At 47.7% G+C, this 27345-nt stretch overlaps 1 protein-coding gene across 4 annotated transcripts in view; it reads left to right on the plus strand.

The window, feature by feature from the left end:
• Positions 1 to 3618: 3618 nt before the first annotated feature.
• Positions 3619 to 27345, plus strand: part of Pebp4 (phosphatidylethanolamine binding protein 4) — a 231877-nt gene continuing 208150 nt past the window's right edge. For all 4 annotated transcript variants that reach the window (XM_048801594.1, XM_048801588.1, XM_048801589.1 and 1 more), the window contains exon 1: positions 3619 to 3719. In XM_048801594.1, coding sequence (XP_048657551.1) covers positions 3653 to 3719 — 67 coding nt within the window. In that variant the 5' untranslated portion in view covers positions 3619 to 3652. The remainder of the gene's footprint in view (positions 3720 to 27345) is intronic.

Here is a 27345-nt window from a genome sequence, read left to right on the forward strand (position 1 = left end):
AGAGCCTAATGGGCATTATTCAACCCTAGGTGGTCTTCAAATGAATGTGGCAGGGGATGCTGGGTGGTGACAGTGATGAGGAACCAACAGAACATCCGCACCATCCCTGGCCAGTTAGAAGCCATTTCCACCCCCTTCTGCTACTCAGGGAAAATCCCACTCCTTCCCAAGTGGCTGGGGTGTTTGGTGGAGAGGGGAGGTGTGCACCCAAGAGCCCCTTCCCAAAGTTATGGATTTTAAGTGGCTGAAAAGGGAGGAAAGACTGGGAGAAGGGGCAGGGATTCTGAGAGTCCACTTTGACCTGTGACAGCCAGAGTGTTGCTTGGCAGGGCACGGTCATGCCTGGCATATTGCCTCCACTCACGGGAGCAAGGTACGTAGTGAGAAGAGAAAGAAGGAGCAAGCCTCAGGGGGCTGGTATGGGACCCAGGGACCCAGGGACCCAGGGTGTGGAGAAGGGGAGGAACTGGTGCTGAAATGGAAGCTTTCCATGGAGCAGGTGGGATGCGTTCCACACATGACCTGGGTGCAGGTGCCTGAGCAGAGGGGCAGGGCACTGGCTGCTGTTGGGGGCCCTTGGAAACACAGTTCAGGGTTCCTCAGAGGCCACTGAATGCATGCCTCTGAGTTGTCTGAGGCTTATCACTTGACCTGCAGAGTTCACAGCCAATCACCCAACCCTCCTCCCAACCCACCCTCTTCCTCCTCCTTCCTAGGTGCACCCACAGGGAGCCCAAGTGGTAGGTGAGAGTCCAGGGCTGGAAGCAGCCCCAAGAAGAGCCCCAAATGGAGAATGTACTGCTGCCCCCAAGCCCAGCAGGGCCCCTCCAAGACCTTGGCTCGGATCACTCCATTTTACAGAAGCAGAACTGAGGACCAGGGAGCCAGTGGCTGAGTCCAGGTGTCCTGACCACAGGCCACCTCCCAGGCTGCAGAGGTTGGGGAAGAGGCAACATAGAGGCATTAAGAGCCCTGCCAGGCCAAAGCAGGGTGACCAGCCTGTGCCACCAAGTCACACTGCCTAACCTGGCCTTCCCTTTTCTTTGAAAACAATAAGGCTTTTGATCACTGATTCCTGTAGGTACTCTCTCTTTCTTTCACTTCGTTTATCAAATGCATGTTAAGCTCCAGCTAGGGCCAGGCACCGTAATAGATATGGGGAGGGCTATAAAGTGATGCAGGTGCATCGGTGTCATCAAGGAGCTTAAGTTTGATGACGATGATGATATTAATGAATGATTACAATTTATTCAGTGTTTATTATGTGCTCAATATTCTACTACAACTACCACCCCATGAAAACTTCAAAAATAATCTTGTAAGGAGAAAGTATTATTATTATTATTATTATTATTATCCCCAGTTGGCAAAGGAAGCAATAGAAGCTTCCAGAGGTACCCAGGGGTGCAAAGCAGGCAGGCAGCATGAGGATTCCCACCAAGCAGCAGGTTCAAGAGACTCCCAAGGGGACCGGCCTCCCAGCCTCCAGCCCCTTCCAGCCTCAGACCCGAACACATTTCTAATTCATATGAGAATGACTCTTTCCCTTACAAGAAAACTGAGGCCAAAAGCAGGAAACTATGCGTACAAAGTCAAAGAGCTAGTTTGTAGTCGTGTGAGGCATGATTTTATCTCTCAGTTTTCTCCATGAAATGAAAGTTACTCCTTGAAAGTTTCATTGATTTCTCACATTTTTAAAATCCTGACAGTGTGATGTTATCATATTGTATTTTCTGCCATCAGGGAGAGTCCACATAAAGTCAATGGCCAGAGGGGGACAGAAAGCAGAAAAGCAGGAATGGACAGACTGAGACTTGCCTCAGGACCTCCTCCAGGCAACACCACCTCAAGGTGTGGCCAGGACCATCCATGCCCCACAGGCTGCCAAGAGTGTGGGCGTGTCTTCCTGCATCCAGGCAGGGGGCTGTTAGTCCAGCGTGACCAGCCCAGGAACTGATGGGTCTTAACGCTTGCAAATCAGGAAGTATGCCCTCCAGGTGGGGCAAGAGGTACAAGATAGGAAATTCCTTCACTCACTCTGAGCCTGGGGCCAAGATAACTGTGAACCTGGGCAGCAAGATCTTTAAATGGTCACTTCTGCAGCGCTTCTTAGACAGCCTAACACTTGGGCAGGACCTGTGCCCTTCTCCATCTTTGCCCACACCCAGCATGGCTCAACTCTCACCTCAACCCCTTGTCTGAGTCATCCCTGCCTGGCTGGGACACTCGCAGGCCCCAAGAAGCCTTGGTGGCAAGCCTCCCTAGTCCTTTTTAATGACAAAGGAGCCCCTTACTCAACTAGGACTTTGCAGTAAAGTGACATGAGTCTTGGGGTGGGGTGGAGGGCCTGGGTTACCCCAGAAGGCTTTCTTTCCTAGTGCAAGCCCGAAAGCTTCTGGTCAGGTGGGATTGGGCAGAGGGCCAAATTCCAGGATTGGGGCAGGAGAGGAAGAGAAAGAGGATCAGGGCGCTGCTCAGCTTCTATTCAGATGAATAGATCCTACTGCCAGAAGGGAAGGGCCATTTAGTCAGGGGACACTCGGCATGGGGGAAAGCGGGTATAGAACATCTGGAAGGCTGGGCACTAGCAGAGCAGGGACTTCCCTGGTACAAGTCAGACGCAGGTGGGGGCCCTTCAGGCAGGGAGGCAGGAGACAGACTGGCCATGTGCGGTGCCAAGGCAGCTCCAACATTGTAAGCTGTTGCTGGTCTCCTTCCTGGCCAGGGGGGCCCTTTGATGGATGAGAATTCAGTGTGCTGAGGGGCAGCCTGGCTGGGGTGCGGGGGGTGGAAATCATCTTCTTGGCTCCCTGCCCACTTCTCCTTCTATTCTGAGTAGGTTCATAGGAGACAGTGGAACCCAAGCCTGCACCGGTACATGGCCACTGTAGACCCTCCCAGGGCAGGTGGAAGCCCTCTGCCCCCTGCCACAGGAGGCTGCTGGGCCAGTCAGAGGGCTGCTGTCCCTTGATGGGTAAGAAAACTGTCTCCTTAGTCCATCCATCCCTGTCCTACTTTCACACGTCACCTTTGAGAAGCGACAGATGTCAGAGAGCTTCAAGTCTACCAAGCGCCCAAATGACAAGGGGAAGACAGGTAGAGCAGCCAGGGCCTGAGTAATGACCCAGGGGCTACAGACTTACCTGCTGTCTGCCCTCTGGGGTCCAGCAGCTGGGTCACTCTTTCCTGGCCAGGTCGGTGGGAGGGGACATGTGAGGCACAGGCAGGCAGGTTTTAAGATCCAGAGCCCAGCCTGTGGGGCTAGGGTGGGGGACCAGGTGAGTGCACTGTTTATTATATCCAGAGTGTGACCAGGAGGCTGAGGCTGGCCTCCTAGTCATTTCCCTCCTGTCTCCAGGACCTTAGAGAATCCAGAGATAAGCTACCTGTCCTTCTTTGACCTGGGGAGCCTTCTGGGTGCCTGGCCCCACCCCTGTCCCTTGTCCTCAGGCTCCTATTCTCCCTCAAACCCTGGCCTGACCTCCAGGGTCCCCGCATGACTCACGGCTTTGGAATTTCACTCACTGGCCTTTCTGAAGCACATGGGGAGAAGCTGGCCTGGAACCAAGGAAAAGCACTGGTTTCGACCCCATCTGGTGATTAACTTTGGCCGCCTGAGCTCCAGACCATAGAAACAGGGGAGAGGGAAGGCATGGCCGCGGAAAATCCAGGTCAGGGGTGGAAAGGCTCCGTTCCTGCCTCGCTCACCTGCCACCCAGGTAGGAAATAACAGCACTGCGGCAGGAAAGCTATGGGCGGGGAGTGGTCAGCCGGGAAACACAGGGAAACAGAGTGGACTGGCCCCTGTGCGTCTTAGAGTGGCTCTCTGGACTCAGTTTACCCTTTTGTGAGTCTTCAGGCTTTGAGGTCCCCAAATTTTTGAATACTAAAAACTATCACCTCCTACACACCTGACAGTCCTCATGTGTCACTCCAAATGGCCTGAGCTCTGTTAGCCACCCCTGCCACCATTTTTTCTTTCTATTTTTTTTTTTTTTTTGTACTGGGAATTGAAGCCACAGGTGCTCTACTACTGAGCCACACCCCCACCCTTTTTGATTCTTTATTTTGAGACAGGGACTCACACGGAGTTGCCCAGCCTAGCCTCAAATTTGTGATCCTCCTCCCAAGTAGATGAGATTGCAGGGCGAGTAGATGGGATTCACGGGGCGCCACCATGCCCGTTATCCCCTCATTTTGAACACCGCATGAGGGGTTGGCCCTGGTGGAATTGTGGAGAATGGACGGGGAAAGAACTGTGCCCTGGGCTGGGTACAAGGAGATCCAGAGTCACCTTCAGATTGCCATCACTTGGCCTCCCCGATGGCCCTCACAGTGAGATGGGACGGGATTCACAGCCCCCACAGTGCTCACCTCCACTGGGCCCCTGATGGTCACTTGAGTGGCTAGCAAAGTCCTGCTCTGGGCCCCACCTTCACTCCTCTGGAAGGCAACTGCTTCTCCCACTCCCTGCCCACCTGTCCTTGGTCTCCTACCTCCCCTGGCCTCCCAGACCTGGGACCCCACAACCCGCCTCTGTCCAGCCAGCCCTGTGTGGAGAAGAGCTCTGTGCTCCAGCCAGGCTGGCCCGTGGGTTCACTAGAGAGTGGGCCAGGGCCAGGGGACCCTGAGTGGATTCTGGAAACAATGGTCCAGCTCCTAGGGTGTCTGAAGACAGACAAGCTTAGAGGTCTGGTCAATCCTCTCCTTGCTGCTGAGCGGATCTGGCTGGGCATGGCTCTCCAGAGGGGCATGGCTTCTGCACCCCTGCCCTTCTCCATCATAGCTACACTCGGGGGTCTCCATCACCTGGGAAGAGGCAAAGGAATAAGAGGTAAAGAGTCAGGGGCTGGGGTTGTGGCTCAGTGGTAGAGCGCTTGCCTAGCATTCGTAAGGCACTGGTAAGGCACTGGTTCAATCCCCAGCACCACTTAAAAAGTAAAAACAAAATAAAAGTATTGTGTCTATTGTAAGGTCAGGCAACCTCGGCCTCCAAAGGAGGCAGATTTAAAAAGGCCACTGATTTAAAAAGGCAGATTTAAAAAGGCCTTCCTTTGGCAGGAAGGGAAGGGCCTGGGACAGGAAAAGGGATTTTTAGAGTCCCCTGTCCCAGCGGAGTTGGTCAGGGGAACTGGCTGAGATCCAGGATTGGCCAGGAGACCTTGCTGATTGACAGGCAGTTCCATCAGTGCCTGATTGACATTTCTTTAGCGCACACGCGGGCTACTTGGTGCTGTGTTCCTAAGTCACCGCCATCAACCTGACATCTATGTACAAGTAAAAATATTTAAAGGAAAGAGTCAGGGTCTCTGCTCCTAATTCCTCAATATGACAATTCTGGGAAGTGGGGCCTGGGGAAGGTGTTGGGGTCCTGGGCTGAGCTTTCAGGAATGGATCAAAGTGCCTCAAGGGAATGAGTAGGTTTCTGTCCTCTGAAATAGCAGGTTGTTAAAAAGCAAGTTTACCCTCCAGTTTTGTTTTGTTTTTGTTTTTGTTTTTTTTCCTCTTCCACACATGCCTATCTGCCCTTCCACTCTTCATCAAGAGCAGAGCCGCCTGAGACCCTCAGCAGAAGCTGAGCAAATGCTACAGCGTGCTCTTGGGCTTCCCAGCCTCCAGAGCTGTGAGCCAAAATAAACCTCCTTTCTTTATAAATTACCCAATCCCAGGTGTTCTGTTCTAGCAACAGGAAATGTACCAACTCTGTACCCATACCAATGACTAATAGGGACTTTCCCCAAAAAAGTACCTTTAATACCTAACAATGTATCACCGATCATAGGGTGTGATGAACCCAGCCTCATTCCATGTTAAGATTGGGAGCCATCTTGTCACAAAGTCATGAAAAGTTAATTTCTGTTTTACTATAAATTACTGCGATTTCTGAACTTGTTTGGAATTCCTGTCCGTGCCTTGAATTCGCTCATGCCTGGCTCTCCCCGACCAGAAAACAACCCTTTCTGAAACCTTGCCGGTGCCTCATAGACTCTGATGTTGGGATCTGAATTTACTCCCTACCTTGAAAATAGCATGCCATATAGATCATTAACCTACTATCTGCCTTTGTATTCTGCTTGTCAAAATCCTATTAACTATAAGTTCTCAGGACACCCCCCTTTGCAACTTTTTGTGCTATAAAGCCTTATTCCTGGAGAGCTGGGGCTGAACTCTGGTCCAGGGTTTTCAGGAGAGGCAGTCCTGGCCAGCTCCAGTATACACAAATACAAGCTTGCTTTAATTTGATTTGAAATTGAAGTCAGTGGTCTTTCCTTTGTGTCGTGGTTCAATAGGTGTAAGAGTTTGCAATCCTAAATGAAGGGACTCACATGGAAGGTGGCCCCCTTACAGATTTTGGATATGCCTCCTGTGTCCTTTCATAGTCATTAACATTTTTTTTCTGGTGCTGAAGATTGAATCCAGGACCTGTGTCCACTAAGCACAGAATCTGTCCCTGAGCTATGTCCCTCTGTTCATTACTAATATTTTAAATCATATAATATATGGTACATGAAGATGTTACAGAACATAATAAAATTGGGTATGGTGGCCTATAAAGCCAGCAATTTCAGAGGCTGAGACAGAAGGATGGCAAATTCAAGGCCAGCATGGGAAACCTAACAAGACCCTGTCTCAAAATAAAATGTAAAAAAAATAAAAAATAAAAAGGACTGAGGATATAGCTCAGTGTAGAGCACCCCTGGATTCAATCCCTAGTACTGCAAATTAGTAATAATAATAATACCCAACATTTGTGAAGCCCTTATTTAATATACTCCATGGTGGAAGCTACAGATCTATAACTCCCCATTCCAACCTCTGACTTCTCCAACAGAGGGAACCCTATTCTGTATTTCGAACTTGTCATTCCTTTGCTCATTTAAAATATTTTGTATCATATTGTGTGGGCATCCCTAAATAACATGCAGTTTAGGCTTGTTTATTGTTAAATTTTGAGAAATTGTATCATACTGTGTGTACTGCATCTTGTGGATTTGTTTTTTCTCTCAGCTTGATGTTACTAAGATGAGCACCTTGACGTGCCCTTCATTTTCAAGGCAGAATAGTATTCCAGGTCATAGCATAGTATCTGCTGTCCAGTTGTTTGCTGTTATGAAAGCTGCTTCTTTGAATATTCTTTTGCATGTCTTTGAGTTGATGTGTTTGAGCAGTTCTTTTTGGGTCTATGCCTGGAGCTGGAATTGCTGGGTTACAGAGCTCATGCGTGCTCAACTACATAAAATAATGCCAAGCCCTTCTTCCAAGTGGGGATGAATGTGGTATCAGACATAAACTTTGGCCTCTCTGATGGGTGCAGAATGACAGCTCGGTTGTAAAGACTGGTTCTCTGATCACTAACAAGGTTGAGCTGATGTTTTCATACATTTGGGTACATTGGTGCTTCTTCTTCTCATGATCTTTGCCCAACACTGTCGTTTTCTTATCATTGGAGATTTGTAGGAGTCATTTGTATTCTGAAACTCATGCTTTATTGAGTTAGTTACATGTGTGACAAATTTTTTCTCCAGGAATGTGGCTTGTTTTATGACTTTATGGGGTCTTTTGATAGAAATCCATTGCTTTGCAGTTGAAGTTATCAAGTTTCCTTTCATGGTAACATTTTTTCTATCTTCATTAAGAAATTCTTTCTTATCACAAAGTGCTAAGGTTTTCTATATTTTTTTAATCAGATATGTCAAATCTTGCTTTTTTCCTTTTAGATCTGTATTTCATCTGCAATTGATTTTTGCAGTTAAAAGGAGTTTTGTTTTGCCTGTTTTCATTTTTAAGATTTCTTTTTTTAATTGATGATACTGGAATTGATGAATGGCCTCTCAAGTGCTGGACAAGTGCTCTACCACTGAACTCATCCCCAGCCCAAGGGGAAAAAAAACAAAAACAAAAACATGTTTTGCTACTTTAAAAAAAAATACTTTTCTTGCTGGAAGTGTAGCTCAATGGTAGAACACAGGCTTAGCATGTACAAAGCCTTGGGTTCAATCTCTAGCACCAAAACTGAAATAAAACATAAGCAATAAATAAAAATACATTTGGCACTCCAATCAACAAAGAAAGCTCGGAAAAAGTGAAAAAACTAGCACCCACTAAAATTTTCATATGACACATTTATTTTATTTATTTATTTTTGGTACAAGGAATTGAACTCAGGGGCACTTGACCACTGAGCCACATCCCTATTTTGTATTTTATTTAGAGACAGCATCGTGCTGAGTTGCTCAGGGCCTTCCTAAATTGCTGAGGCTGGCTTTGAACTCCCAATCCTCTTGCCTTAGCTTCCTGAGCTGCTGGGATTACAGGTGTGTGCCACTGTGCCCGGTTTCATTTTTTTTTTTAATGTACTTTTTTCTGATTGTTCAAATTCATAGTATAACATTCAGAAGATAGAAAAGAAAGAAAGGGGGGAAAATGGGTGTTTCATGATATCTGAAAGTTAAATGTTCCTCCCAACATTCTCACTGGACATGCAGGAGAAGAACTCTGCACTGGTAAGAAGATTCCAGATCATGGTCATCACCTCCACCAGCATAAATGTATCATGAGGGGAACCCTCTACGACCCAGTAAAATTCCAAACAGGGCTGCTCAAGTTCCAGGAAAAAGAAAATTATACTGTTAAATATTAATGGAACCATCCAAAGGAGCTAAAATTGGTTATTTAAATGACAGAAAGACATGCTTCTATTTCCTCTTCACACTAAAAAAGGGGTTTTTTCTCCTTAAGGTAGAAAAGAAAAATATAGGTTAGAACCAGCATCACCAAAACCAAGTATTCCCTCCCCCCTGCCCCATACCTTACCATTATGGGCCAGGCCATATGGGCAATGACCAGACAGTCTCCATTTTACCCTGAGACTCCATGCCATGTAAGAAATGCTTCTCCCGTGGGAACACCCGCCTCTGTACCCACCAACAGTTGCTTAGCATAGCACATTGGCAACACAAAATGGCAATTCTTATATAATGTATAATTGTTCTCTTTTTGGTTCCCATTTTTCTTGGACAATGGATTGTCAGAGAATGACGGTCTAGACGTTAGTAACCATTCTTTAACTTGTGCTCAACTAGGGTTGTTTTGACCCACTTCCGCTTCTGCTTATGATTTTAGATCTCATGATGCTTGTTTATGGTTTTGAATCTTAGCAACAGCCACTTATGGTTAATGTGGTTTGGGACTAGAAAGGTGTACTGGGACCCTTGGAAGGGGTCGAAGGGGTCAAAGGGTGTAGACTTGCCATCTGCCCCTTGGCCCACCAGCTGGTGAGTAAAGATGGTTCTATCTCCTGCTTTGAGAGTGAGTGGGTGATTTATTTCAATCTCTCCATAACATTGCCTCCTCGCCTCCCTTTTTATCTAGACCATTTGAATTTGTTTCGTTGACTAATGTAAAGGAGTCTACACACAGTAGGTACTTGTCTCTCTCCTGTGTGGCAGGTGGAGCTCACTGGCCTCTTCCCCACCACGTCTAAACCCACATCTTGCAGTCCAGGCACGGCCCCTGCCAATGGGTTGCACTTTACACAGAAGCTAAAGTAGAACCTGTTGGGAGTTCCACCTTGGTACATGCTCGGGTCTGAACGCAGCCCCTCCTTCATATATCGATAGAATCTGCGATGTGGTGGTCAACTTAAAAGGCGGAGCTTGTGAGAGGTGATTAGGTCATGAGGGCTCTGCCCCCATTCGTGGGATGAATGCCTTTATAATAGAAGCTCAAGAGAGTTGGCCCTTCCTCCATGTGGGGACACAGCAAGAAGGTGCCATCTATGAGGAGCAGGCCCTCATCAGACACCCAACTTGCTGGTGCCTGGGTCGTGGACTGCGAAGCCTCCAGAACTATGAGCAACACATTTCTGTTGTTAGTAAGTGACCCAGTCTAAGGGATGTCACAGCAGCCTGGATGGACTAGGACAGAATGCAAGAAAGACCTGAGAAGGAGGTGCATGGAGGGGGCAGCAGGTGGCCACGAGGTGGTAGGGCAGAGCCCTCCACAGCAGGTGGAAGGCCAGGAGAGGGTGAAGGAGGGTTCCAAACAGCACTGCCCTCCTGCCCAGGGCCTTCCTCCACCAGCGTGAGAGCAAAGGTGACAGCACTAGCCAGTGGCCTCTGCGTCTTCCTGCACTCAGGGTGGGTGGGAGGGTGGGAGGACAGAGCCAGGGATCATCAGGAGTCTGGAGGGTTCTCTCTTCTGGGCCACTGGTCCCAGCGCTCACCCTCTCCAGCCATGGTCACCACCATTTATACAGCGGGGTCTTTGAGATCTCAGTGGGGAGTCCTGGGGCTGGGGGTGGGTGGGAGGAGTGGACGGGGCGCTGTGGCACCTGAGCAGACAGTGGTACTGCTATGGGGCCTGGGCGGCAGCCACGAGGCTGAGGCCCCTGCTGTTGGGGCTCAGCTGACTGGGCTCGGGGCCAAGCTGAGGCCCTGCGTGCTCCTGGACAGCAGCGCTCACTGCAAGAGCTTTCCAGCCTGGAGTGGCCTGTTGTTCATTTTGCAGACCTGGAGGGCCACGGAGCCGCAGCAGGGCAGGCTGGAGGAGGAAGGGTGAGCCTCTGTCCCCTTTCAGCCTCACCTCCCCACCGAAGACCTCCCAAAGGAGCGTGCACTGGCCCCATCTAACTGCAAATTCCCTGCAGGGACCTGGCGGCTCATGACTCCGATTGGCAAAAGACTCAGCTTTGGAAACCAGCCTAGTTGGAACCCTCTCCAGGGGCCTGCCCTAGTGAGAGGAGTCTCAGGGCGCTGCAGAAGCAAAGGAGGGCGGGGCTGGAGGTTGCTCCCTGCGGCTCTGGAGGGTCCCATTCTGGGGACAGGCTAAAGGCAGCTTCCCCAGGGTGTCCTGAGCTCTCATTCTCTGGAGGGTGATAAAATTCAGCCTAGGTTTCAAAATAGCTGTCACCGTAACCACAGCGAAGGAGCCATTTCACTTGGGCCAGCGGTGGGCTCACCTCCAGTCAGTATTTACTGGCACGGTGACAGCCAGCGCTGACATTTGCTTGGCCGTAGGAAGTGAGATGGCAAGAGAGAAACATAATCCGACAAGCCGACCTTCATGTACAGTGAAGTAGAATTCTGGAAAACACTTTTGTGGATCTCAGTGAAAAATCAGCAGGAGGTTTTAGAGTGGAAAAGTTGTGGTCAAATTCTTTGGCTTTAATCTCCACAAACAGATAACATGTCACACTGGAAAGAAGGTGGCACAGAGCAAGTCGCTATTTCCTTTTGATTGGACGTGGCGGAAAGAGAAAGTTAAATATAGGAAATTTGAGCAAACTGAAAAATATTGTTTTTGGGTCACAGCTCAGGGGCTGGGTGCCATTAATATAATCCAGTTGAAACACAGAGTTATAATTTGGGATTTCTAAAGTATTTGGGACACCGCACAAAGCTGGTAGATTAGATGCCTTGGAATTTAGAGCTCTCCTTTTAAATACCCTCACAGTTTGGGTTTTTTTTTAAAAAAACTTGGGATTGGATGTTAGTTGAAAATTTCGCTTTGAAGATAGCTAGGATAACAATCAAAATTGTCCTGATTAAATAAACTGGCCCTTCTGGTTTTCAAAATTATTAAGGAAATTGATTAAATGAATTCTTTTTTTTTTTCTCTCCACTCTGGTAAGATAAATATACAACTTGTTCACTGTTTGTCTTCATAAATATTTTAATGTGATACTTTGAGCATTTAAAATTTGAAGAATTTTAATTTACTTAGAAATTATTTTTAGCAAATAAAAATAGGCAAAGAACATGCAGATATAATTCAGTTAAGAGGCAATAAATGTGGAAATATTTTAAAATGGTTTTATCTCAGTAATAAAAAGAGTGAAGAAGATTAGATTAACTTCAACCTATCGAAGCAGTTAGAACCTCGGGTTTTTGGGTTGTTTTTCTGTTTTTGTTTTTGTTGATGTTAGAGATTGAACCCAGAGCCTCACACATGCCAAGTAAGACTTTTCTTAAATGATAATACTCTGCTCCCTGCTCGGTAGGAACATAAATTAATATAACATATCTGGAAAACAGATAACATGTGGGGGTCTACTCAGAATCCCAGAGTTGGTATAAAACCTTTCACTTTAATCATTTCATGAGCCAAATACTTCCTTTGTTGACTTGTATGTGCACACAAATAACCGTTTTCTTCTGTTACTGTGGCTCTCATCAGCTTAATTCACAGGCCCCAGAAACTGAACATAACAGGGTAAAGAAAGTTTTTCCCCCTCCCCTTCGTATGTATAAAGAGGCTTTCAAAAATTCATATACTTTGATCCAAGAAAATTCTAACCACGAAATCTAAGGAAATAATCAGAATTCAGGAAAAGATTTACATATAGGATAGTCACAAAACTAGTGAAATTGGGGAGAAATGAAGAAAAAAAATAAACTGCCCTACTATAGGGAAAGTTTAACTAAATGATGGATGTCCCTACATTGGCCTGGGTGTAGCACACCCGCTGCCAGTGCCTGTACACACACACATGCAGGATAGGATTACTCATCAGGATGATCTCAACTGTTAAAGAACAATTCCTGCATGAATAAAAGGATAGAAAGACATTGCAAAATTTCTAAATGGTGAAATACGTATTTTAAATTTTTCTTCTTTCTGTATTTTTCTGTATTTTCAGATTTTTATAATAAACATGTAAAAACTTTAGATTGATAGGGAAGAGAAGCAAAAGCTGCTTATTTATTATTATTTGCAAAAATAATTTTAAAAAATTAGTTACTTTGGAAGGAAAGAGGGAAGGAAAGAAAGGAGGGGGGGAAATGTCTGCCAAGCTTTTCTTTCTGTTGTAAAATGTCATGGTGGATTTTTTTCCTTAAGGTACAAACAGTATTTTAATTTTTTATTGCATCCCAAAGGTCAGTGATAAAGGAAAAGGTAATATAAGCAAGGTAAAAAACAAAGTTGCAACTTGATGTTTAGTAACTAGGTTTGTGAAGTCCAGATACACACATGCAATCATGCCCTACTTGATGACAGGTGAGAAACATGTCATCATGAGATTTCGTGTGTGGACTCACACACACCTGGATGGCACAGCCTACCTCACACCCAGGTGTATGGGAGGCACATAGGGCAGGGCCTGTTGGTCCTAGGGCCACAACCAACCAGCTTACATTAAGCACAAGAGAAAAGGGCAATCAAGAGACACTCTCAAATCGCAATAAAGAGTGTAGCAAACATATAAACCTAGTTGTTTATTATTATTATCATCAAGTATTAGGCACCATACATACTTACATGTCATGCATGGCCAGTTTGTTCACACCAGTGTCACAAACACACAAGCAACGTGTTGCTCTCTAGTGTTCTGCTGGCTATGGTGTCACTAGGAGTTAGGGATTTCTTTTTCTTTTTTTTTTTTTTTGGTACTGAAGATTGAACCCTTGGTGCTTTACTTACTGAGCTACATCCCTTCCCCCTTTTATTTGCTTAGGGTCTTACCAAGTTGCTGAGGCTGGCCTTGAACTTGCAGCCCTCCTCCCTCGACCTCCTGAGTGACTGGGATTACCAGCATGCACCACTGCATCACACGGGGTTCAACTCCCTTGTCACCCTAGGGGATCACTGTCACACTTGTGGCCTGTCCTTAACCGCAGTGTTTTATGGTGTGTGTCTGTGGGTGTGTATATGCACATGTTGTGGCAAAATATAAGATAAAGGAAGTTATGCAATGAACTGCTTATTGTAAATAACTTTTTAAGTATACTTTTCAGTCGGGTGTGGTGACATATACCTATAATCCCAGAGGCCGAGGCAGGAGGATTGCAAGTTCAAGGCCAGTTGTAGCCCTAAGCAACTTAAGGAGACCCTGTCTGAAAATAAAGAAATAAATAAAAAGGGCTTGGATGTGGCTCAGTGGTTAAACACCCTCTGGGTTCAACCCCTGGTAGGGGGAGAAAAAAAAAAAACTTCAGAGATAAGAAAACAACAGGAAATTAAGTAAGAAAGATCTGCCATGATTTCAACATCAGAAAGCCAATTATTTTCAGTTCTTCTATTCTCCCAAGTAGAAGTGCTATTGCCTGGGGATCTGTCACTGAAGTAGAATGTCCTGGGGGACAGCTGCTCTCAGACTGTAGGAATCCCTGGCTTGTCCTCAACACACTGCCTGAGGCAGCCTCATAATTTTAGCCTAAAGAGAGGTGTGTTGGTGTGTGGTGCAGGCCCATAATCCCAGCAACTCGGGAGGCCTAAGCAGAAAGATTGCTAGTTCGAGTTCTAAAGCAATTGAGCGAGACTGTGACTCAAAACTTAAAAAAATAAAAAGGACTGGGGATATGGTTCATCATCCCTGGGTTCAATCCTCAGTACTAAAATAAAAGATTGGGGCTGGGGATGTGGCTCAAGCGGTAGCGCGCTCGCCTGGCATGCGTGCGGCCCGGGTTTGATCCTCAGTACCACATACAAACAAAGATGTTGTGTCCTCCGAGAACTAAAAAATAAATATTAAAAAATTAAAAAAATAAATAAATAAAAGATTGGCGTGTAGTGGCACATGCCTGTAATCCCAGCAACTTGAGAGGCTGAGGCAGGAGGATTCCAAGTTTGAGGCCAGCCTCTGCAACTTAGTGAGATCCTGTCTCAAAATAGATATAATTAGAACACTCCTAGGTTCAATTCCCAGTGCCAATAAGTAAATAATTAAGTACTTAAATAATAAGGATCAAATGGCTTTGACCCCTGCCCTCCTCCCCTGGTCTTGGTGGTTTTGATAAACAATAATAGTGACTGGGGGCCAGACAGAGGGAAGACCCAGCCCCTGTGGTAAAGACAGTTGGATTTCCAGCCTCCTAAAGCTTGGTGCACTTTTTTGAGCTTCAGTAAGATGGTACCATTGTCCCCCCTTTCCCTCAGAGGATCCATCCAAGACCCAGTGGATGGGTGCCTGAAACTGCAGATAACACAGAACCCTATGGACACTGTGTTTTTTTTTTTCTTCTCTATACATACATACGCACCTATGATGAGGTTCAATTTATAAATTGCACATGGTAAGTGATAACAATAACTGACAATAAAACAGAACAATTTTAACAACAAACTCTAATTAAAAGTTGCCCTTTGGGACCATTATCAACTAAAATAGAGGAGGAAGAAAAGTCTCCCTGTTAAGTTAGATGGCCACTAAGTGACTGATGGGTAGGCAGACCCAGGATCTGAGGATACATGCCCTGGGAAGTTCGAGCAGGATGGTACAGGATTTCATCATGCTACTCAGAAACGGTGCATGATTTAAAACTTATGAACTGCTTATTTCCGGAATTTCCATTTAATAGTTTTGGTCTGCAGTTGACCCAAGATAATTGAGATCACAGAAAGTAAAAACCATGGAATAGGGGGACTACTATACTCTTCAAGCATCCCATATCCCCTCTGTGATGCACTTTGCCCCACCTTGTCCAGGGCTGTGTCCCTGCTAGAAGCCTCTACCCATATTCTCTCCAAACTCAGGTTTGCACCCTCAAGGCCAAGTTCAAGTTCTAGTGTGTTATATCACCTCTCACTTCTGCATTTGGCTCCCTCCCCCTTGTCCCCTCTCCTCAGCCACCTCAATCGCCATCATTTGCATCATAGTGAACCCACAGCATACATGAGGCCGGGAGTCACCTCTCCATTTCCTGGGTGCTTCCAGCCAGCCCCGTGGAGTGGAGTGGAGTCGGTGGTGGCTTTGGTCTGCACGGCAAACTCCACATCTCAATGCGAGCCAGCAGTAAAACCACCGCTTCTCTGGCTGCTCTCAGGGAAAGTGACTTGAGCATCTCCCCCACTGGCTAGAGAAGTCTTTGTTCTGCTCGTTTAAAGTGGAAATAGTGTGGGACAGATGGACGGGCTGGCTGAGGACAGCAGCATCCTCGGAGACAGGGCTGAGTTGGGGGTCTAGGGCACATGCAGTTCTGTTGGGATTTTTGAATGTGGTGCCCAAGTGGGACGGCACTTTAGGAGACATGGCTTGACTCTCAGGGGAGAAGCATAGATGTAGGTTTTGGGGTCAGTAGACTGGGGGCAGACACGGGGACTCTGCCAAAGGACGTCTACCTGTAGGGAGACTACAGAAAGAGGCTTGAGGGCCAGCGTCGCCATTGAAGTGGGGACCGGGCCACTCGGTAAGAGAATCATTTATCTGGTCACTGCGTCCACAGGCCTTCAAAGTAATGGGGGCTCTGAGTAGTACCTCTTGGCGCACCCTACCTGGGCCAGGTGGCTGCGGCAGCCCTTTCTCTCCCCCTGCTGGTCATGGGGTTAAATTATGAACTCAGGAAAGGGGATTCCCAGGGCAGGGGCCGAGTGGCTGATTAAAACTCTACTGACTGTATTTCACAGGCTTAGACCTCCATCGGGGGACCTAAGCCTCTCCCTGACCTGTGCTGCGGTGAGACTCGGGTATTATCTTTTAGCAGGGCCTCAGGGGAGGAAGATTAGGGTTGGAAATGGGGGTAGTGAAAGGGAGGCGGCCACACCTGGGGCTTTCTGTTGTCTTGGATGCTCTGGGGAGAGAGCCCTGGGCCACTTGAGTCTCAGCTCTGGAGCTTCAGAACTTCCGAACCCGGCTTGTCTGGCCACCTCACCCTTGACACTAAAAAAGGCACAAAGAGCCAGCAGGCCACCCTGCACCCGCACCTCGCCTCTGCCGTGTGACTGTGCTTAATATAGGTCAAATGAAAACAGCTCCCAAAATAGACCTTCTCTGAGAGGCAGCTGCAGTTGTGAAATGCTCCACAGAAAGGAAAAAGGTGTGGGTGACGCCTGGTCCTCCTCAGGTGTTATGTAACGGGGACTCGGAATCGGGGCCAAACATCTGCTGGAAAAAGCAAGCTGGTCCCTGCCCCTCCTGTGGCCTTTCATTGTCCGCCCGCAACCCCCAGACCTGGGAATGAACCTTCCCTGGCGAGGAAGGAGCTGGCTTCCTTCTGGAGGCAAGGTCACCCCTCAGAGCATCACTCCGGGGAGCCTGTCATGCATGCCTAAGTGGTCACGTGACTCCCAGCAGAGCTGGCCCGGAGCCCCAGGAAGAGTCAGGTAACTCCCTGGAAGGGCTGGTGCCTGGGGTGGGTTTCATCTGACCCAAGTGACGGTGCCCTGGGAGGGGAGGGGAGAGGGGACAGGACCCAGCAGGAAGGGGCTGTTGCTCCTGTTTGCAGAGCCCCGGGAAGCTTCGTGGAGGAGGGGTTGCCCCTGCGGCTCCCCGGAGCCTCTTCCTGGGACTTTTCATCTGTGCCCCGATGGGAGGGCGTGTCTACATTTCAGAGCACGGCCTCCCTCCCGGCTCCTGGCTCCTTTTTTCAGTGGTGATTTCACGGGGGCTGCCGCTGGCCACACCCCACGCAGGGCCCTGCAGGCACAGTGTGAAGAAGACACACCTCTCCTTGTCCTCCAGGGCCTCAGAGTTTAGGAAGCAGACAGGTGGAGTTCAGGGCAGTAAAAGCAAGGGAGGGGGGCGTGTGTGTGTGTGTGTGTGTGTGTGTGTGTGTGTGTGTGTGTGTGTATAAGCCCTGGGGGGTGACACAGTCTTGGGGGTGGGTACACAATCAAGACAACCTTACTGAAGAAGTGACGAGAACAGACAGGAAGGTAGAAAAGAGCCAGCCAGGTCAGGGGCGGGGAGCAAGGGCTGTAGATAGTCCAGACCAAGAGAGAAGCACATGCAAAGGCCCAGAGGCCAGAGGGAGAGCACTCAGGCCTCCATGAAAAACTGCAACTCTGTAGAATGGCTGGCAGGCAGATTCAAAAAGGCAGGGTGAGGGATGAGGCTGATAGGGTAAACAGATGGCATGTCCCTAAAGGCCTTGCAAAGCTGCATGCACTTCAACCCAACAGTGACAGTGTCAGGGAAGCCTGGGCAGGGAGGTCTCTAAGCATAGGCAGCCAGATCAGGGTAGAAAAGCACATTGCTGCTCCTCCTCCCAAATCTGGGCATGGGGTCCTGCAGTCTGTGCCCTTACCAGCCCCTCCAGGTGGCTCAGATGCATGCTCACTTTTGAAAAGTGCTAGCACAAGACTTTAACACAGGGGAAGGTGTGATCTGCTCACAGAGACCCCTGTGGTTGCCGGGCAGGAAATGGTTTGCAGGTGAGGAAGACCGGAAGCCAAGCAGGAATGAAGGGCACCTGGGGGAGGGGAGGGGAGGGGAGGGGAGGGGAGGGGAGGGCCCAGGGGCAGGGCCAGGGTACTGGTGGGACCGTGACCTCTAGTACACAGAGGAGGAGCAGACTCACAGAAGGAGATGGAACCATTTGTCCCACGTGGTTCCAGCGCAAGGTGCCTGAGAAAGAGCCCAGGAGGCAACTGGCCAAGCGGGGCAGGGGCCTAGGTGTAGATGTGGAGGTCACTGCCATAGAGCAGGTGGCTGAAGCCAATGAAGAGCTGAGGCCGTCCTGCCTGGAAGTGAGAAGACCAGAATCCAGAACCGTCAGAGGCAGCAGCGCCTGCGCATGAGAGGAAGGAGGTGGAGGAAAACCTGAAAAGTGCAGGGTCAGCCCAGGGAGGGCTGTGCTGAAGGGGGAGTGATAGGCAGAAGGTACAGCAGGTGGGCAGTGGAACGTGTCCCTTGCTGAGGTACCAACAAACACGGTGGTGTTGGCTTTGACCCAGGAAGGTGTGGAAGTTGTCTGGGATCCGAGGTTTCTCCTCCAAGAGGTTTTGCTGGGAAGGAAAGGAGAGAGATGGATTGTGGCTGGTGGGATTGTGGGGGGGTGTGAGAGTGTCCTATGTTGGTTTCCCGGGAAACCGAGGCTGGGATGGGGACTCACAGGCAAGAGATTTGGGGGGGTTAGGAATGATGGAAGCAAAGGAGTCGGGGTGTGGGGTGCAGCCCAGGGAGAACAGAGGCCTCTTCAGAGCTCTGTCACAGACAGGGCAAAGGGTCTGGTCTTCACCCTGGGTGTGGACCGTGCCTTTCTGCGGCCTGTATTTTCCAACACTCTGACATCAGGGGTCTTTGGGGATTCCCCAGAGCTAGCTAGAGGCAGCAATGAGCCCTCTGTCAGTACAGCTTAAACATTTAAAGCATCCAATTCAAAATCTATGCCTTTCGGTCACACCCGTTTTTGGATCAGGCACCAGACCACGAGGGAGAGTCTTCTACCCAAAAGCTCTTGGAAATCATTCAAATTAAGCCGATTTACCCTGATTTTCCTGTTTTCCAGAGGCCATCTAACAAAGGTTCTCAGCTGACCCTCTGGCTTCTCCATGTGGTCTTGCAAAGCGAGTCTTCCGAACTTCATACTCTCTTTTTGTTTTTGAGGATTGAACCCAGGACCTCACACCTACTATGCATGCACTCTACCCTGAGCTACACTCCCTGATGTCTCCTGTTGCTAAGAATTCCAAGTAGCAAAAGTCTTTCATGACAGTCATTTCTGTCTATGTGTCTTACCGTGCCAGACTGAAATAAATTCCAGCAACTCTTGAAATATCCTATCATGGCTGGGTGCAGTGGCACATGCCTGTCATCCCAGCAGCTCAGGAGGCTGAGGCAGAAGGATCAAAAGTTCAAAGCCAGCCTCAGCAACTTAGTGAAGCCTAAGCAACTTAGTGAGATTCTGTTTCTAAATAAATAAATAAATTAATTAATTTAAAAAAAAAGAGCTGGGGATGTAGCTCTGTGGTTAAGTACCCTTGAATTCAATCCTGGTACCAAAAAAGAAACCCCCAAAATCCTATGTTATGGTTTAGATTGGTGCCCCCCAAAAGCTTACATGTGAGACAATGTAAGAAGGATTGAAGGAGAAATGATTGGGTCATAACCTTAACCTAATTAGCGAATTAATCCCTGATGGGATTAACTGCATGGTAACTGGATGTAGGTGGGGTGTGGCTAGAGGAAGTGGTTCATTTGGGGACATGGCTGTGGGGTATGTATTCTGTAGCTGGAGAGTGGAGTCTCTCTCTGCTTTCCAATTATCATGGGAGCTGCTTCCCTCTGCCACACTCTTCCTCCATGATGTTCAGCCTCACCTTGAGCCTTTAGGAATGGAGTCAGCTGTCTATGGATGGAGATCTCTGAAACTGTGAGCCCTTAAATAAACTTTTCCTAGTCTCTGATTGTTCCAGTCAGGTCTTTTAGTGATAGCGGGGAAATAGCTGGCTAAAACACCCATCACAAACCAGCCACGGGATGCTGCCTGCCCTGAACAATAGGTGTCGCCTTGAGCAAGATGTTGCCCCTGGCGACGCCCAGAGGGGCCTGATTGGTGAGCTGTCAGCAAACACTGCCTACACAGGAGAAAGGACCAAGGGGCGGAGTGTGGACAGGAGGGAGAGGTCTGAAGCCCTGGGCTCAGAGAAGCAGGGCTTTTCCGACATTGGGAGAAAGGTGGAGGAATCCAGGTGGCTCTTGATGACAGCTTCCTTCCCCCACCCCCTTTTCTGTAAAATAGAAAGGACTAAGAGAAAAAGGGAGGTTTTTGGCCTGGCATGGTGGCACATGCCTGTAGTTTTAGCGCTTGAGAGGCTGAGGCAGGAGGATCATGAGTTCAAAGCCAGCCTCAGCAATGTAGTGAGGCCCTAAGTAACTCAGCAAGACCCTGTATCTAAATAAAATACTGATTTTATTTAGATGGGGCTCAGTGGTTAAGTGCCCCAGGGTTCAATCCCTGGTACCCAAAAAAACAAAGATAGGGAGGTTTATTGAAGGTTTGTAAACATGGGTGAATGGGAGAGTAAGAAATGACATTGTGCAACAGTGAGGGCCCAGCCGAAGGTAAAGGCTGTCACATTTTAGTGGTGACTATCTGTGGAGTTGCATGTTTTCTCAGCAGAGTGGGGACAGACAAGGCTGGAAGTTGTACTCCCCCAAGGGGTGGAGTTCTGTCAGGCAACAGGGACAAAGGCAAGAGACAGGGCTGAGATTGAGGTCTCTGGACTGGGAGGAAGAGGTGATAAGAGGAAAACCAGCACGGGCTGGTGATTTCGATGGGGTCAAGAAACAATTATGGTGGGAAGAAGTGAATGGATGGAGAGTGGAAGGAGGGGGCTGGGAAGTGAGATTTCAGATTGCACAGGTGGAGTGGTTCTGGGAGACCAAAATGTTAGGTGTGTCCTGAGAGGGGACAGGGAAGATCCTTGGAGGTATGGCACTCAGAGGTGAGGCAGTAAGAACTGGGAATCCGTGGGTTGGACAGCTCAGACTTGTGGATGCTGAGTTCCTCTAGAGGTTGCTGGGACCTGAGTCGAACTGGGTTCCAAAGTCATCAGAGAATGAAGAGGTGGGATGAGGAGGGCAACAGATGGCATTGAGAGGGAGGTATTGAGGGCAGCATGTCCCAGGGGCTGGAAGAGGGACCTTAGAAGTCAGTTGCAAGCACTGTGCTTGCAAGGAGTGATTTTTCCAACTACTCTTCCTTGTTTGTATGTCACTATTTAAGTCCTGAGCTGATCTGCCTTGTCTCATGGCCATTACCTTGTGTTATAAGGTCTGTAAGAAAAGAATTTGTGATTCTTCTTGTAAAGGAATTTTAGAGCAAAAGGAGCTTCAGCATCTATAATATAATTTTACCTATTTGAATAGAATCTGCAAATAAATACAGCTGAGCTGGGGTGTCAAGTCCCATGAAGGACATTGTGTCCTCAGAGAGATTCCACTATGCCTCCTCTTTCTTCTTTACACCTTATACCTATCTGCTCTCCTGTATCCCAATCCATTTATTTACTGTCTTTTTAAAAATAGATTTACTTTATTTATTTTTCTGTGGTGCTGAGGATCGAACCCAGTGCCTCACATGTGTGAGGCAAGCACTCTACCACCGAGCCACAACTCCAGCCCCTAATGTCTCTTATTATAATAGCAAAGCATGTTTATTTTAGAAAACTTTGAAAGAAAAAAAATAATGAAGAAGAAAATACAAGAAACTATGACTCCCTGTTTCCCCAAATAACCATTCAGAGCTCTACCAATATATATGAATATATTGTCAATATATATGAATATATTGACATTTTTTTGCAGGCTTCTAATTTCATCTTCTTAAGACCATAACCTATATAAAATGTTTGCATTTGGGGGAATTAATATGTTTTGGGGCAGGTCTGGAGGCTGGAAATCCAAGATCCATTTATAGACCGGCTTGGTTTCCCCCAGGAGCCTTTCCTTGGCTTCACTTAGCCATCTTCTCACTGGTGTTTGCATAAGGTCATTGCTCTGTGCAGATATCCATGGTGTCCCTGATTTGGGGAATCCTCATTTTATTTGTGTAACATTTTTAATTCAACAAATACAAAAAGGAAATTTTACATAAAAATTAACCATACTGAAATTTTCAGCTCGGGCAGACCACTGCCTGGTGTTCATTTAAGAGAGGGGGCATCTATTGTAGATCTTGTTTTGTAACCTGTTCACTCTATTTCACTTTGTATTATTTCACCAGATGTCCTGTGAGCCCTCGGGGTCCTGCCCTTGGGGTCCTCTCTCCATCTTCTGTGCTGGCTGTCCCAGGAAGCTGACTGTGGAACAGCCTTGTCCTCTGGCTTCCTCTGCCTCTGGTTAAGGAAAAGCCCTGAAGAAAGAGGACAGAGGAGCATGGGGGCAGGGGTTCGTCTCAGGCTGCCTCCTGGTGGGGTCACGTTGAGCTCCCCGCTCACCCCATTAAAGGTCATCAAGGGCTTTTCTCTAAGTCTTGGGAGCATCCTCACATATTTGATGAGGAGCAGACACCCACACAGCCCAGGTGGGAACAGTGTGGCTTCCTTGTGCCTGTGGCCGGGGACAGAAGGAAAGAGCAGTGAGTGTAGTTTTTCAGCTGAGTAGCCGAGCAGGACCAACTGGCAGAGGTCACCGGATGTATAAAGCCCAACGCAGGGATCTGTTCAAATAACAACCCACAGTGAAATTTAAGCAGAAACAGGATATTGCTATGATCTCAAAGTGTTTCCTCCCACAAATTTAATAATTACAAAGGAGAGTTTACACACAGAATTTTTGCAGGCACGACCTTAACGGTGTGATCAAGGTCAACATCACTGGTGATGCACATCAACATTGCGTACCCCTGATCCAATGCACTGTGGATTCCTCCCCAAGGACACATACATAACCTCCATGTAGTCATGGAAAAATGTCCAATCAAGTATCTGACCAGTACACTTGGGAAATGTCAAGGTTATAAGGAAAGATGGAGGAACTCTTACAGACTGGGGCGAAGAATTCATCATGGCGATGAACGTGACATGGATCCCAGATTGGGTCCCCAAACAGAAAAGAGCATCAATGTAAAAGTTAGTGAAATCTGAGACAATTTAGTGGTTTCCTTAATAGTATAGTACCAAGGCTAATTTTGATAATTGTTCTATGATTATGTAAGATGATAATTATCATTGGGTGAAGCTAAGTGCAAGGTACACAAGACATTCTCTGTATTATTTTTGCAATTTCTCTGTATAAAATTAACTCAAAAAAAAAAAAAAGACCCTCCACAAACCCATGGGGGTGGTTGACAGGTTGACCAAAGGTGAGCACCAGCAAGGCCCCAGAGCTCTTCCTTGGTGTTTGTCTCCAATTGGGATTGTGCCCATTTGTGATTAGCTTTTGACACCTTCGTTGGTCCTTGAAGAGGAAGCTCTAGGAGCTGGTGTCCTTCCAGATCCTCAATACCCAGCACAGAGTGGGTGCTAAAGATTGAATGAACGAAGAACGAATAAATTAGATCCTAGTTTTCATGTTGGAAACAGAATTGGCCTCTGCAATGATAGTCTTTGGAGCCACTGGAATTGTTAGGGTCTATGGGTTGGTCTGGGGTCCTGAGGAATCAGACATGGAGCCAGGGTGGGGATGAACTTGGTTTGGGGTGAATCTCTGGGGCCAATTGTCCCTGGAGCTTCCTATACATGGTTTTGGTGACGGTGCTCTTCTGAGAGGCACTGAAGGGGCAGCCAGAATCAGCTCCCAGGTGATTTTACTCCCAGTTTCCTCCTGTAGCTCCCCCACTCCCCGCCCAACTACCACCACACACACACACACACACACACACACACACACACACACACACTTTGGGATTGTTGATCGTTTTCTGATCTGATTTGTAGGAACAATTTATAAATCCTGAATGTACGCCCTTTAATGGGTATGTGCAATGTAACATTTTAAATCGAGAGTCTCTCGATGATATTCTAAATATAGTCAAACCTGTGGATCATTCTTTGTATGATTTATGGGGTTCTTCCAAATTTCCTACCTTACCTTAAGTCCATGAAGATATTTTCTTCTAAAGGTTTTAAATGTTCCATTTTAATATCTTATTTTTTTAAGTCCATCCAAAATTTGTTCTATATAAAGTGTGGCTTCATAACCCAATTTCACTTTTTATTTTCCATAGGGAATTCCATCATTTCAGCCTGCTTTTGGAAGAGGCTGCCCTTTCCTCATTGACTTCACATGCTGCCTCTGTCGGGTAGGAAGGTTTGTAATAAGATATCTGGTGTCTGTAATAGAAAACTGTATTTGGCTACCCTGATACAGTGGCACACACCTATAATCCCAGGGACTTGGGAGGCTGAGGCAGGAGGATCACAAGTTCAAGACCAGCCTGGGCAACTTTGTCTCAAAATAAAAAGGGGTGGAGAGGGGCTGGGGTTGTGGCTCAGGAATAGAGTGCCCCAATTTAATCCCCAGTACTGAAGGATATGGAAAACAACAACCCCCAGGGGAAAAGGGGGACAACAAGCCCCAGGGAGCAGAGGAGGACAGTGGGTTCCAGGGAGAGAAGGAAAACACTGGGCTCTGGACTTTCACCATTTCCAAGCAACAGTGGGCTTTGAACTTGCACAGCTATCCCCCCCACCCACCGCCCCTGCTATGAGTCAGTCTAACTGAACCCTATAAAACTTAGACCCCTCGTAACTAGTTGCCATTTTCCTCCTGAAAATGTGCCCTTCCGCTGCTTACTAAAGCCCGGCTGATCCATTGAAGTCTGTCCCCATTTCTTTTACTTCTGTTTTCAAGTACCACGGGGGAAAAAAAGTAAGCTTATATTTGGGCCAGTGCCACTTCCAGATTCTGATTCTTTTCTTGGTTTGAGCTATTTTACAACTTCTTAAGTTGCAGATAACTATTAGCAATATGGGGTAATTCTTGTGTATAGACAGGTACAAAGTTCTGGCTGCGGAGGTTCCACTGAATTCCCTCTCCCGCTGTGGAAGAAGCCAGGGCTGCAGCCAGTCAGGTGTTCATTCCAACATTCCTGATCTACCAGTGTGGCCTTTCCTTGGCTTGCCCTTTGAACTGGTGTAAGAGCTTATCAGTTCCCTCATTGTAAGGAGTTCAATGAAACTGGTCCTTTAAAGTTGCATATCAGTGAAAGGGAACACAAAGAGATCGAGTTAGCACAGGACGGCTCTCTACTAGCCAGGAAAACAAGCAAACAGTACATATTCTTATTATGTACCTTCAGTATTCCAAGGGAGCTTTTCCATCTGTGATAAAGGCAAAATCACCACTGAACATCTGGCCTGAAGGGTCCTGACTGAGCAGAGAAAGGTGGGCACTGTCTAGGAGCAACCCACATTCATCCATCCACTCAGCAAATATCTACCATGTCTACACTGAGCTGTTTTTGGTGCCAAAATGCAATAGGAAAGTAAAGAAGAAAAAGCCTCTTTGATCTGGTTAAAATTGATTTTCTAATTTCAAAAGGAGAAACTGAACCACTCATGGGCCCTACCCAAAGAGATATATCATGATAGGTTAGGAGAGGCTATATTATGATGTCATGAAATTAGATGATACCAAAAAAATATGACATTCTTTTTGGGTATGCGTGGGTCAAAAAGTCAGTTGTTTATCACAAGTTGTGGGAAGCAGTAGCATCATCTGTTAATCTGGTGTGCAATCTGGTGACCAGAGGGAGACTGCCTCATTATCTAGGGGCATCTGCTTGGGCAGCCCAAAGCTGGTCAGAAGGAGGCTCTCCCAGGGACCTCACCAATTCACAGAGCAGCTGCCAAGGAGAAACAGATGGTCTACTTGAGAAGACAGTCGCTCTGCAGGTGAAAAGTTAAACAATGGAGTATGGTAAACAATTTGTGTCCCCCCCAAGTTCCTGTGTTGGAAACTTGATCCCCAGTGCACCAGGGTTGGAAGATGGGAGCCAATAAGAACTTATCAGGTCTCTGGAGTCAGCAGGGCCAGTTTCTAATCCAGCCGCCATGGACTTCTGTGGACCTCAGGCAAGGTTCTCAGACTCTGTGAGAACAGAGACTTAGCTGAAAAGTGGGGATAATCGTGCTGTACCTCGCGAAGTATTTGTGAGAATAAAAAGAGGCAACACGGTAAAGAACATTGATAGAGGAAAGTGAATAGTGGTTCCCCTAAACAGTTCTTAAATATTTACTAGCCAAATTATTCTTTTTCTAATATCCAAAATAGAACCCTAACATAGAAAACAGATCAATGCTCCAGCTAGTCAGCCTTTCCTCCCCATACGTTGCACCCCAATGATTCCTGATACACTTTCACATAACAGGGGTTGAAAAAACAAAGTCTTTGCCTAAGAGGACAATCTCTTCTGCAAGGTCCTGGCAGGGCATGGTAGGGCCAGTGTCTGGACGCTTGCTCCTGGTCCCCTGGGAGTCCAGCAGGGGACTGGTCTTCCTGTCAATGGTTGCTGGCCTTATGCCTCTGGGTAGCTCCTCTCTGGAGCTTCAGAGGATGAGGAGGCTCCCCAGCCTTTCACCTGCACCCGTTGGGCTGCTTGGGGAAATAACACAGGTGGACCCTGCACGTAAAAGGAAGATGGTCCAACTGAGTTCCAGAAAGATCCATCCTGACCTTAGCAGGCACCTTCCTAATGAGGCCCCCTCCCCAAGTAAGCATGCTGGGTGAGGCCAGGCGTAAGAGGAAGGTGAGGAGGCCCAGGAAGCCCACCCTCATTTTTCCTGTGAGGTCTCAAATGACTTTCCCAGGGAAGAGCAAGAACCCAGCTCCGTCCAAGGCCGGACCTTTGTTCCTTGGCTGGTGTCTGTGAATCTCTGACACACGGCCAGGCCTCTCAGGCCCCCAGCCTGCACTTGCTGTAGTGGTTTCAGTCTTAATGACTGGCACCTTTGCTCCTCCACCATGCAGCGTCACAGCAGGGCTGCTCCAAGGGGACTGGTACAAGGACTCCCTGGAGAGGCGCCTTGGAGGCCCCAGGCATGAGCACTGAACCGGGGGCTGCGTGAGGAGCGCTGTAAGGTTGCAGCCGTGCATGATGAGAGGCGAGGGCTTGGGGCTCAGGCAGGCCCTGATAGATTCGATGACTAGCCCCCGCCCCCCCCTCAAAGAGCAAAGGACAAGGTCGGAGTGCACAGCCCCTGAGACTCACAGCAAACGCCCCTCCATTGTGAAACCTTCAC

Source organism: Marmota marmota, unplaced genomic scaffold (genome assembly GCF_001458135.2).
Source record: "Marmota marmota marmota unplaced genomic scaffold, marMar, whole genome shotgun sequence".
Taxonomy (NCBI): Eukaryota; Metazoa; Chordata; class Mammalia; order Rodentia; family Sciuridae; genus Marmota; species Marmota marmota.